Source organism: Carex rostrata, chromosome 1 (genome assembly GCF_964058835.1).
Source record: "Carex rostrata chromosome 1, lpCarRost1.2, whole genome shotgun sequence".
NCBI lineage: Eukaryota > Viridiplantae > Streptophyta > Magnoliopsida > Poales > Cyperaceae > Carex > Carex rostrata.
In genome coordinates this window covers 12,065,394-12,079,629 of record NC_135918.1, presented here as the reverse complement: position 1 = coordinate 12,079,629, position 14,236 = coordinate 12,065,394, and the positions used below count along the sequence as shown (strand labels likewise).

Below are 14,236 nucleotides of genomic sequence, written 5' to 3'. Positions count from 1 at the left end.
ACAAGAAATGAAAGAGTTCATGACAAAACAGTGGAAAATCCGAAGATCCGTTGCAAACTCGCGTTCTTCACCTCTCTTCCTCTCTTCCTCCTCTTGTTTTTGCCCTAGGAAAGATTGTCATCATTCAATGACCCAATCCCCCTTTTTCTGCTGTTGAATATCTCCTTTAATGTCTCAGATCACGCCCCCAGAGGCTTCCTTTTCGGCCTCCTTAAATTATGCTCATTTCAGATTCCAGCTGGATTTTCCGAATTAGCGTCGTACGGTCCGTACGGGATCCGGTACGGACCGTATGCCTGTGCTTTGTCTCGGAGACTTTGTGCCTCTGTTGTGGAACCTTCTGTGTGGTTGGGCAGATCTTGTACGGTCCATACAGAATGTCATACGGACCGTATGAAAAGTAGTTAGATCCAGTTTTTCGCCCTTTTTTCCTGCAAAATACCAAACAAAGTATAGCAGTACCACATTTCATCGAAATACAAGTAAAAAAGTCCACATATATAGGCTTTAAAGCACAGGTTTCAGTGTAAATCAGGGCCGTAATTTAGATATAATATGGAGATATCAATACACATTGTGGCTTTTGTTAGTGATGATAAAGTTTGATAAAGTTGTGATTTCCAACATAATTCTATGTACATCCCATTAAAAAAATATTTTTATTAACTATCAAGTATGCAAGCATTATAAAGGGAATCAGACAATTTCAAGCGGGAATCATATTGATTTAGATTTGATATCTATCGGATACGCCATGCTTTTCAAGATAACTAAGTTACAAATATGATGCTTGATGATGTTTTGTGCAGCTTAGTTGTTCACTCTCTCACCGCGGTAATAAGATTCTTAATGCCAAGTCAAAGCGTTGATTGATCGGTTATGCCTTCAACGACAAGAGCCGGGGATATTGGAACAAGAGCTTCACTTCAATTGAACCCAACGAGTTCAGAGTCGACAAGAGGAATCACAACTTATGAAATTTAATTATTTTCACTTTCTTCTATGAAATTTAATTTTCTTTTGCTTTCTTCTATGGAATTAATTTTTTATTTCTTTTATAGAATTGATTTTTTTTTTCAATTTTATCTATGGATTTTTTTATTACTTTCTTTTTAACTTCACACCACCTAGTCCTGGAGTACTAATTTTGGAGCTTAGAAATTACTGATGAGTGTTTTCTTCTCACTCAGTGCTTAGTGTGATATTTTTTTGTGGATGCCTGGACTAAGCAAGCCAGTGATCCCCTTTCAGTATTTGTTCATTAAGAAAAATGTTTGACACATCTATGGATTTCCTATTGGGACGATATGCATCGGTCCAGAATCCGATGACGGAACGCGATTCTAACCGATATAAAAGGGTTTTTTTTTTGTAGTAGTGAGGTAAATCCATCATAATTCGCAATTAGTATAGACATGACGTCAATATTCTTGTCATGTTTTATTCATTATTCAGTCATATCTGCTACGTACAAACCTACTATTCATGTCTATTTTATTAAACTATTAAACTTCTTGTCATGTTTTATTACCTACTATTCACTCTGTATTTCATTGTGCAGCAAAAATTTGTATTTTTGCATTCAAGTTGTCATTTGTACTACAATTTTAATTACATAAAGTTTCATTTTGACAAACTCATAGAATAATTAACTTCTATTTATTTTTGTTGGACTTCATATTACTTCTTTTGAAAAATGTTTTATATTATTTCTATTCTGTTCTATTCGTTTTCTTGGCTCCTGAGTCCTGACCTATGCCGTAGCTCCATTGAAGATGATTATGAAGTGATGCTATTTTGAGATTAATTGTTCGCTCCATCTAATTATAATTCATATATTTTAGATAAGAACAAATTAAAATCAGGGATATTTTTACCTTTTTAAAACTGTCTTTACTTAATTTCCTTTATTTAATTATTTTCCAACATAAACATTGTTTTTTTTTAAACTCTAATTACAGAAAGAATGTCTGATATAAAGCAAACAAAAATAAAATAGCTGTAATCCCTCCTACCGATTCATCCCCTAAAATGATTTTACTTTGCTTCCTAGACATCTTAATATATAATTACAAGATCTCTCTCAAAAAAGTACTTTGGCATTAGTTGCCGACTGAAATTAAATAATAAAAAACAAAAACAATCATACAGACCCTCCAACCGACATCCTCACAGAAACAGCCCACAAACCTCTCAATCACAGTTGAATGCGCCAAAGGAGATTTTCAGTTTTGTTTTCACACAATTTTGCGTGCCTAATACAGTCCTATGTAATTGAACCAATATTTCAAATGAAAGACTGGGTACCAGTTGCACATAGCTTCAATTGAACCAATATTTAAAATGAATATACACCAAATTCAACGACTTTGAAATTCGGTCACAGCGCTAAAATATATGACAAAATATTAATCAAATCTCTCCTGTTCAGATAATATATTTCACTTCTCAAACATCATTTACACTAATTTTTCATGGAATAATTTCACTCTAGTTTTATGTGATTGAAAAGGTGACATTATTTTTCCAAATAATAAAGATAAATGACACTTTTGGTTAGTTAAGCTATCCTTCCCTAGTTGTTTCCCCCTTTTCCTAATAATTGTGCCTCAAATGTCAGATTCCAGTAAAAAAAAGTTCTAAAACAGTTTCATAACATTAAAGAAGTTACAATTCAGAGTTAGTGATTCAGATTTTGTACCAGTTTGTTTGAAAAAAGAAAAATTACTAAGCACCACATAGACTATCCTGACTTCATTTATTTCACCTTGCAAACATCTAATATCGAATAACAGGTTTAGTTAATATATTACCTACATCATTAAGCTATCTCACACTTGTTGTCTCCATACTACGAGGTTGATTATAAATGAGGGCTTTCTTAGTAAAATAGAAATGCTTAAAAATCTAGGGATTATAAATGAGGGCTTTCTGGTGGGGGAGAAGACACCAATCGGCCCCATCGTCGTCGGATTGCTATTTTGCGACCCAATCGCTCAGAAGGTAATCGAGACAGAGGAAAGAGTGGAAGGGTTTATCGAGTGGTGACTGGTGAATCACGTGTCAAACGGTTTATTTCCGTAGGCTAGGCTTAGACCAGGCTGCGGAGATTGAAATCAACGTTTTGGGCCGGGCCATACATTACAATTTTCGTTGAGCTAGCTCTTTTTTTTTTTTTCCCTTACAATTTAATAAGATGCTTGTAGTTTTAAAAATAGACAAATATGTACTGCATCTCTTCCATCTCTTTTATACAAGTTTATGTGTATCATTTGGAAACTTCAAAATTAAATATCTAATATTATATTTATTCTTCTAAGTATTAAAAACCCACATATTTATTAAATTTATTGACTTTTTAATAAATACTCATTTTAAATTTAATATTTTTTTTGAGAGAAAAGTGAAGGTCTGGCCTTCAAGTTTCGTAAATTTATAAAATATTTATTTGGGAACTTTTGAATGGTCTTAGAATCTTTAGATCGAGTGATTCTTTTTATCTATCTAAAAATAGTAAAAAAAGTTAAAAAAAAAATGTAAAATTTAGTTTGTAAGTATATTTTCATATGAAGATCATGTTGAATCGTTTAGATTGATTGTTTAGATTTTAAAAGTGAAGATATTGATCCATAATACGGATCAATATGCACTATGCATGCTACCATAGCCTCACTCAAAATAAGAAGTATATAACATGTTTAAGAGAAATATTTAATTAGTCTCCTAATTAACCTGATATTTTGATGGAAAAAATAGTTAGTTTTCTTACTTGTCACACAGTGATATTTTGATGGAAAAAATCGATTATTTTAGAAGTTTCTATGGGTACACTAATCGACCTGAGATTGTTCCCATTTTCTCACCAAGTGCCAAAAAAAAAAAAAAAAAATCATGTATCAATTATTAGGTGAAAAACAAAACAGCTCAAACTGCAAAATTTGGGTTAATCCAGTAGAATTCTATTTGACTGGTAATCATTTCATTTACAAGAAAAGCATAGTGTTAAAATTTTCTAATTAAATATTAAAATTTTGAAATGGAGTAGATGGTATATATATACAGTTTGTACGTAGAACTACTCTTTTTAGAATTTTGATTTTATTACTTGTAGTTGATTAGCTAAAAAAAATGTACTTTTGCATTCAAGTTGTCATTTCTACTGCCATTTTAATTACAACAAATTTCATTTTGGCAAACTGATAGATTAATTCATTAACTGATTTTTTTTTCTTGGAATTTGTATTGTTAGTGATGTGTTGAATCTAATTGATAATTATTAATTCTAACCATTAATTATTTTATTTTGAGAAAAGTTTTATATTATTTCTATTTTGTTATATTCGTCTTCTCGGTTCCCCGACCTATGCCGTAGCTCCATCGAAGATAATTACGAAGTGAATCTATTTTTGAATTAATTAATGTTCAAATCTTTTGGATCAACATTAATTTGTAAAACGGCTTAGATGGTTGCAAGAGAAGTAATGCAAAAATAGATATAACATAATACACAAGTAATTTTTAATTTTCTTTATTTACTATGTAATTTTACTATAAAAAACTTTTGTAAAATTCCAATATCTTATAATAGAGGGTTGCTAATTAAGAATAACATTTTCATTGGGATCATCTACAGTATGCAAGATAATGATAGGCTACTGATGTTATTTGACGAGTAATGTGCACTATATCTAATTATAATTCTTTTGGATAAGAACAAATTAAAATCAGGGATATATTTAACTTTTTTAAACAGCCTTTACTTTATTTAATTATTTTCCAACAATAAGCATTTTTTTTTTAAACTCTAATTACAGAAACTGTATCTGATATATATACGTTGCAATCTCTAGCTCCTGCCAATTCACCCCCTAAAAAGATTTACTTTGCTAATTCCTAGACATCTTAATTACAAAATCTATCTTGATTTCTTTCTCTCTTTTCGTTAACTTGGCACTTGTTGCCGACTAAAATAAAAAAAACAAAAAATTTATATATAGACCCTCCACCAAACATCCCCACAGTCACAGAACAGCCCACAAATTTCTCTATCAGTCTCAGAAATTCTATATATCTGTCTCTCCTCTCTCTCTCCACCCATATCCTGCACAAGATTCATGAAAATGGGTTTTGTGCTTAGAGTTTGCTGTGTGACATGGGTGGTGGCATTCATATATTTACAAGCTTCACTGGTACAAGGATCTCATGTTGTGTACCAACATCTGCAAACCTCGTCAGTTCCAGATTCTAATGTTATCGTCACCGACGGTTATCATTTTCGGCCCCCGAAGCATTGGATTAATGGTAATTTTTATTTATCTACATACTCAGAAGTTTTTGTTTTATGGTTAATTAGTGGTTAAAATTACCATTAACAAATATATCCATATAAAAAAAAAGTTATTTACAAAATTCTAGATTCTATCTCCTCATATAACATAAAATATAACATAAAGTAAATATTTACATACTCAGAAGTTAACGTTTGATTATTATTTTAGTCTTTTGTACTAAGAAGTGCATGTACATCGTTGCTATTCTTATTGGAGGCATATACTTGAAAATAGTTATTTTCATTAGATATTAATAAAAGTGTTATGTATAAACAAGAGAGAGTTCTGATAACTACTTATCTATATTATAATTTCAAATACTCAAATTTTAAAAAATATGACTTAGTAAACATCACCTTGCTACATCATTAGTGCTTAAATATGGGGGCGAAAATTAGAAGAAAAATTAATTCTTCTTATTTACATAATTATATCTGGATGTCATATCATAATAAACCTTTTTCTGTTTCACAAAATTGGTGGAATTTACTCAAAATTATTATCATTTAATTAGATAAGATTTCTGGCACAGATTGTGGGTGACACCACTACAGTACAGCAAAATTTTGGCATTAATTGGTTTAACTAAAGCAGAGGATTTTTTTTTTTATTTATATTAACTAATTTAATTTCCCCTGGTGTACGGTCAAAAATCAAATTGCACGGAGGAATATTTTGCTGGAAATTCTGAACGGGTGATCGGTTCTTTTGGGCTAAAAAGCAAATAAATAATAGAAAATAAATATAAAAAGATTAAAAAAAACGTGTCCGCTCTCTTTTGCACTTAATGTGCAGCGGACATGGAACTATCCATACAATACAAGTAAGAGAATTTCTGGTTCAACTTTTTCTTTATTTTTTCTTTGTTTTGATGGAGAATATAGATTCTAGTCAGAGGAATACATTGAAAAAGACATTCCTATATGTGGTCCATATCTATTAGAGCTTTTTTTATTTTTATTTTTTTAAAATCAGAGACTATATCTAACGCTTGCAGTATACTTGCAAATATTCAATCAGTCATGTTCTATCAAATCCTTTTTGAAATTATTACTTTTCATGTTCTAAAGTATCACTTGGTACTTTAAAAAATAATTACATCGATTTTGGAGCTGAGAATAAAAACAAAATGCCAGCCAATAATCAAAATAATTTTCAACAGAAATGAAAATTATTATTTAGTACAATAGATTTATTTTTGATGAAGAGTATATATAATAGAAAATTTTACTTGATATTTTGTGAATTACGACTTCCTATTGTAGGAGCAAAAAAATTTGTTTGAAAATTTTGCAATTCTAATTTTAGTTTTGTTTGGATTATTACATACTATGATGACAAATATCACTTAACAGCTTATGAATTAATTTTTCGTGTTGTTGCTAGGAATAATGACTTTGTCTCGAAAAACTTTGTTGGGAATTTCTTAATAAAATGCATTTAAACTTCTATAAATTGATTAAATTATTGATTTCCACTTCGTATGAAATTCTGATTCAACTTTATTTGTCACGTTTTGAATTGTTATATTCCCTGAAATAATGAGATTATCAAGAACATCTCTAGTGGATAATATAATATGTTTTCAGGCAGAAAGCCAGATCCACAATTTTCTATTTTAGTAAAAATGGATTAGGCACATATTTTCCATTTTCTTCTATGTTATATTTGGAGCTTTTAAATATAGGTTTGGAGCAATAAAGTTGGAAATTTTTTGACTATGCAAGTTATCAGTACTCTAAAAGTAAATATAATTCTTAACAATATAAGCTTTCTTGTTGGGATTTGGTATATGATATTGGTCTCCCAAAGAAGAGTTCACTGAGATCACCCGCCATAGGGTATATGAACCTGTCCTCCTAAGTTATTATTATTTTTTTTTTCTGTAGTATGCAAATATAAGTGAATTCATATTCTCTGCTATACATAAAATTTGATTTTGAAATCTGAACCGTCCAATTAGAATCAAAACTAATTTGAACCAATTTACAAATTAATTGGACCACTTTAAGATTTGTGCCAATTTAAAGTGGATGATCCAATTTTTTCAGTGACAACTCAGTTTGTATTGTTACATTGACAGTCCCTATCAATCTTTCTCATAAAAAAAAAAAAAAAAAAAAAAAAAAAAACAACTCAATTTGTGTTGTTACATACAAATTCTACATAAGTAATATAAAATACTTTACATAATGTTACCGAGCATCTTATATGAAAATTATCTCATGAATAAATATTTGTTTCTAGCGTTTATTTCTTTACTTGTTAAGACGTTGATTTTCTAATATCTAATTTTTTTATTTCTCTCGCTTTCTTGGGGAAACTTTGTGGTGTCTTCAACAAAATGATGCAAAACAGATCCAAATGGTATGCTTCTCAATCACTTATTTATTGTTCTAATTTTTTTTTTTCTCCTTTTCTCATGTCTTTTTGCAATAGTGTTATTTACATCTTACTACAGTCTTAATATTCTATCTCATTTTTTACTGAAATAAATATTGATTTACACACATATATTTAAGCCTACTAAATAAATATTTTTAATTTTTAACGAAGACTTCAAATTTGAATCTGATCAGGACCTCTGTTCTACAAGGGATACTATCACCTCTTTTACCAGTACAACCCCAAAGGTGCTGTTTGGGGCAACATCGTGTGGGCCCACTCAGTATCAAAGGATCTAATTAACTGGATTGCGGTTGATCATGCAATCAAACCATCCAAACCTTTCGATATATACGGTTGTTGGTCTGGTTCAGCCACAATTTTATCCGATGGCACACCGACAATCCTCTATACTGGTATTGTAGCAAAAAACGATACTAACCCGAATAACATATTATGGACTCAAGTACAAAACATAGCGTATCCCAAGAACGTGTCGGATCCGCTCTTGATTGAATGGGACAAACCGGATTATAACCCGGTAATTGCAATTGATCCCGGAGTTAATGGAACTGCATTTCGAGACCCAACAACGGCATGGTATAATCCAATAGACAAGCATTGGAGGCTTGTAGTTGGTAGCAAATGGGACATGAAAGGCCAGGCCCTCTTGTATAGAAGCAAGGATTTTAAAAAATGGGTCAAATCAAGGCACACGTTACATGCCGCTAGGGGAACGGGTATGTGGGAGTGCCCGGATTTTTTTCCTGTAGCGATGAAGGGTTTACAAGGCGTTGACACATCAGTGAACGGTAAAGGTGTTAAACATGTGCTCAAGGTTAGCTTAGACTTGGATAGGTATGAGTATTATACCATCGGTACATATGATATTAGAAGGGATAGATTCACGCCGGATGGCACATCGAAAGATAACAAACACGGGTTGAGGTACGATTATGGCAATTTCTATGCCTCGAAAACATTTTATGACCCGCTTAAAAAGAGAAGAATCTTGTGGGGATGGGCAAATGAATCGGATACCGTTGATGAAGACAACACGAAAGGCTGGGCTGGAGTTCAGGTAATAATTCTATTGGCAACACAATATTTTCTTATAACATCTTTTGTCAATAAGTAAACCGTACCAAATAACTGAGTATTTTTTTTATAATTTAATTAAAATCTCCCTTCCAATTAAATAGATATGTCTCTCTGTGGGTTTCTCACAAAGCATTGCAAAATGAGGGGTTTGAACTGACATCTATATAATCATATTACTAACACTAATTTAGATGTATTCAAATTTAATGTTTTTTTTTTTTTTTTTTTTCTTATTTTGGTTGTGCAATTGTAGTTGATCCCAAGGACAGTTTGGTTAGATCCAAATGGGAAGCAACTATTGCAGTGGCCAGTGGAGGAACTCAATTCTCTGAGAGGAAAACAAATCAGTGTTAGAAGCAAGAGGGTCATCATGGCAGGGAACCCCCTGGAAGTGAAAGGAATTCAAACTGCTCAGGTATAAATTTAATAATAGAAATTATTGTCCAGTACATAATTTGATTTGTTGAAGGTTACTTTGCTTTGCCTTTTTTATAAAAGTGCTCTTTTCATTTTTAATTAAAAGATGCAATGCAACATTTGTTGCACTGTGCATAAGAAAGGTTTTGGAAACAAAGATGATAAATTGGTGGTACACGCCCTTATTTGTAAAAATGGAATAAATAGATGCTCTATCTATGTTTCCCTTTAGAATCTGAAACTAATGATTAATTCTGAAACTACTAGTTCTCAAGAAAAATCTTTTGCCATTTTCAGTATAAAAGACGTTAATTTTAAAAATTGCTTGGTAGAATCTAAATGCATGGGTCTAATTTGAAAGAGAAGTTTGTCCATTTCCTTAATTTCTTGAACCTTCCAAAGATAATTATATACAAGGATTCAATTTGAACTCTATTGTCTCTAGAAATTATTCTCTAACTTCAAATAATTTCCAACAATATAGGCTGATGTAGAGGTGACATTTGATGTATCGGGCTTGAACAAAGCAGAGCCATTCGATCCAAAATATATGTACGACGCACAAGCTTATTGTAAAATCAATGGTGCAGAGGTAAAAGGAGGAGTTGGTCCCTTTGGTCTTTATGTTTTGGCTACTTCAGATTTGCAAGAGAGAACAGCAGTCTTTTTTAGGGTTTTCAAATCAGGGAAGAAACATGTGGTGCTCATGTGCAATGACCCCACCAGGTATGTTTATTTCTTGCTTGTCATTTATTTTCACCTATGCATATGACAAAAAGATACAGTTTTAATTTGTATCACCATCCGATTGTTATTTGGTACTATTTTCCTTGCTTGAAAAAAAAGGTTTAACATCTGTTTGAGTTATAGACCCTTTAGTTAGTTGCTAACTGTCCCTTTGAGAACTATTGAATTAATAATGCAGCACGAAAATTTTCCATACCCCGTTAGACTTACTTGAAAAATATTAATGGGAGACAAGAATTTACAACCACCAATTATTGCAACAGTATGCATGATTTGGTGTTAGAGATTATAGGTAAGAGATATATAGATGGTGTATAACTGTGCCACCAATTATTGCAACAGTATGCATGATTTGGTGTTAGAGATTATAGGTAAGAGATATATAGATGGTGTATAACTGTGGGAGATATTTTGAATTGTTAGATTAGTGGCTAAGTGGATTTGTGAGAAAATTTCTAGAAGGATTAATTAGTCTATAAATAGTCATTCTGTCATGTAAAATACACAAAAATAATAGAAAAAAACTGTATTTTTTTTTTGTTGATAAAAGTGGAGCAATCTCCACCTGTTTCATTTGAAACATAGATAACTAATACGCAAATCTAACTTAAATTAAAAAAAATATTGATCTATAACCGACAAACTACAAATACCCTATCTATCACCCCTTTAACTACAATAGACAAAATTTTCAGTTGCACTCAAAGGTAACATCATAAGTATCATAAATAAATTTAATTAATCTCACTTTCACACCCATAAATGACCACTAGATCCTCCACTTCCTTCTGTTGAATTACATGAATAGGAAGGCCATGCACCTCCTAGAAAGAATGTTGCATCTAATCTTACTTTACACCAGAAACTAGTGATACATTTACATCATTAAAGCACAATCTATTTCTTTATAACCAAATAGTCTATATGGAAGCCCCACAAATCATTTCAATTTAAATGCTTATTTTTTAAAGGTATGCATGTATTTATAAACCAAACATCTTCCAATTTGTTACCTAATAATAGGAAGTTATTTTATATAGATCCATCTCCATAGAAAAGCTGCAACAGAGCATGACACAAGCAAGTGACACACACACACACACACACACACACACACACACACACACACACAGTTTTAGGCTAACCACAAAACACAGAGATGGATCTCCATGTCATCCTAGCCTCTTTTCAATATAACATCTTTTGTTAATATTTTCTTTCTTTTAACCTACCATAGAAATATTTTTTATTTTAAGTGAGATTTTTTCATGTCAAATTATATCATATTTATGATTGATAATTCTCCCATTTTCTAACTAAGTACAAAAATAATGTATAGTGAAAACACCAGGAGAATTCCATCTTTATATAATTTGACCCTCTAATGGCAACCTAATTGTAAAAGAGGACACTTTTTTGTTGTTGCAAATCATACCATTCTTGTAGATAATTACCTGTTAACAGCCTAATTCTGAAAGGAATATTTATATATTTATACTATTTTTCATATAAGCTTTATCTACTGACATATTAGGATCTATGGTGCCTTTTCTTGTAGTTCAAAAGCAACTCAATAACACAACTACCTTGTATTATAGTAATAGTATATGGTGCCTAGATTTTTAATGCGCACGCCAGTTTCCATATATACATAAGTGTGATCTTTTATGCATCAGTATCCTCTTTTGAAGGGATATTTGAAGTAGCCTAGAGAATCCTTTTGACAGATGGTTATCTCATTGTAAATTGAACAAGAAATTGTTGGTGCCTTTTTATAGTGGATCATAGGCCATTAGAGGAACCAAGTGTGTGTATATTATTAGATTGCGACATCCAACCGTGCTTGTAGTAGTTATAGATAGCTCTTTCTCTTGTGCTTTCTCCTCACTCCTTTACCTGTTTGAAGTAAAAGGGATGGTGATGAGCATCACACTAAAATCTTCAAGTAGGTTTTTATAAGTTGGTATCCATCTTCTAAAGTCAATTTTCATGCTTATGTTTTTTTAGTATTAATCACAATAACATTTTGAAGCATAAACACCTTGATAGGTTCTTGAATGGTGCAGTTAAATTGCCAAAAGACAATGAATTATGTGGTAAGCACAAGAATATATGCATCATTGTATCAATTTATTGTTGCTGCTGAAATTCCCCAGTATAATTAATCGATTTTTTTTTGGCACACTGCATAATTTGTCATCATTGTTTAGTTTTTATTTTATTTTATTTTATGCCTGGAATTGACTAATTACCTGAGTTTCCTTTCTTCCTTAAACAAACAGTTCGACTCTTGTACCGAAAGAGTATAAACCCACATTCGCTGGCTATGTCGATGTCGATCTAACCAAGTCTAGCACGATCTCTCTAAGGACTCTTGTAAGTTACTATACTTCTTTCTTCATTTTCTTAAATAGAAAAAAAAAAAAAAAATCACATTTGGCTTTTTTATTGGCACTCATAATTTAAATTCCAAAAAATCTTTCCAATGTCTTTTTTATTTCTTTCTATTTTGCATCTCTATAAACCAACAAATTAACTTTGGAGAGAATTCGGCTAATATATAATTCATTTTACCTTCTCTAACTTGGTTTTTTCTCTTTCCCTGATCTGGTGTTAGCTTGACAACTCGGTTGTGGAGAGTTTTGGGGCAAAAGGTAAGGTGGTGATATCATCAAGGGTATATCCGACGCTTGCTCGAGGTGATAATGCACATTTGTTCATCTTCAACAATGGTGCTGCTGATGTTAAGGTCACCAAACTTGATGCTTGGGAGTTGAAGAAGCCACTTATGAATATCGGCCTTTAGAATTTTATTTTGGCAGTTCTATTTTCGAGTTAAGAATGCAGTTTCAGTAGTTTTATTTTGATGCTTAGAATAACTTTCTAGTTTGAAATATGCTTGTATACCTCTATAGAACCTACAATAAAAGTTTTAGTTCGTATTTCATTGTCGTTGTTATCTTGCATTTTATTTTTTCTTCCATCTCCTATTTGAGGCTCTCCAATTTAAAAAAACAAAGAAGTCTTTGTCTAAGCAATAGATGTTTTATTTAAAAAAAAAAGAACTTAATTAGCAGGTCAATTTTGATCCTTTGAAGTCAATATGGAAAAATGGATGAAGAATAAAAATATAATGGCATTTGCATACAGACCATTAATTGAGAGAGATGATGAACAGAATAAGACCCTAAGAAATAATTTGGATGTTTTTCTAAACCTCCTTTCAAATTCAAAGGAGAAACTACCCTCTCCAATTTAGTTTGTAACAAGTGAACTACTCCTAGCTAGGTATCCTAAATTGAGGGTCATTTTATAGAGGAGAAGATGTCTGGTCCCTGGTCAATTACATTCTTTAACTAGTTATACTTTTGTTTTGCTTTTCATAGAGCGTGCTTAGAAGTACTTCCTAGAAAGGCTATGCTTGATGAAGCAGATGATAAAACGAATCTACAAAATCATTCTTTCATCAATGGCACATTTCACACACTGGCTTTTACAATTTAAGACAGAGGTCCCTAGCGCTGGGCGTCACTAGTGGATGCGTCCTCTGCTTTTGGGGTTATGGCAGGTTACTCTGCCAAAGCAGGGGTGGTGGTAAGGGTAAAGATTTTAAGAGAGTAAGCTTTGGCTTCATGGAGCGCACAAGCACTAGAATGAAAACAGCACTGAATATGATTCGTGCACTGTATAAAGCCAAAATGCCCAAAACTACTCTGTCAAAATCTTTACCCGGATGCAATATGAAAGTGAGAGAGTTTAGTTCACAAAATAGCTAAGATGGTTTTCATTTGATTTTTACCAGCTGGCTTGCCGTATTCTCATGATATTGCAATTTGAAATAATAAGAATGGGGCTAAACAGCTATATGTATCCAACTCACAATTAAATAGAAGTTGAATGCAAATTTCTCAAGTCTCAACCAAACAAGGATTGTTTGCAAAAGATTTAAATGAGCGAAATCTTATAATTCCTAACAACTTGGGGGGGGGGGGGGGGGCATGCATCGTTTCGGGTCTCTAATAATCATATTGTTCGAGTATGAATTTGTAAAAGCACCATTTGTTTAAGGGGGATTTTTGAGTCTGGTTAGTATAACATCAGTGTTATTTCGGTTTATATAACACCAACTTCAAAACCTATCGAATCAATTTCAAACGACGAATGCAAACCGTTCAAACTGATCTACTTCATTAGTTGTGCGTTTACATGTAAAATTATTAACCTTTTGAATTTATTTGGTATCAAGTGAAGCGGTC

At 32.0% G+C, this 14,236-nt stretch overlaps 1 protein-coding gene across 1 annotated transcript; it reads left to right on the top strand.

Moving 5' to 3' along the window:
- The first annotated feature begins 5,001 nt into the window (after window positions 1-5,001).
- LOC144558902 (beta-fructofuranosidase, insoluble isoenzyme 3-like) lies at window positions 5,002-12,927 on the top strand. The gene is made up of 6 exons (XM_078307782.1): window positions 5,002-5,301; window positions 7,910-8,796; window positions 9,070-9,231; window positions 9,718-9,959; window positions 12,263-12,356; window positions 12,598-12,927. Exons 1-6 carry the CDS (start codon window positions 5,115-5,117, stop codon window positions 12,784-12,786), a joined length of 1,761 nt encoding a protein of 586 aa, XP_078163908.1. The 5' UTR covers window positions 5,002-5,114; the 3' UTR covers window positions 12,787-12,927.
- Window positions 12,928-14,236: the final 1,309 nt, after the last annotated feature.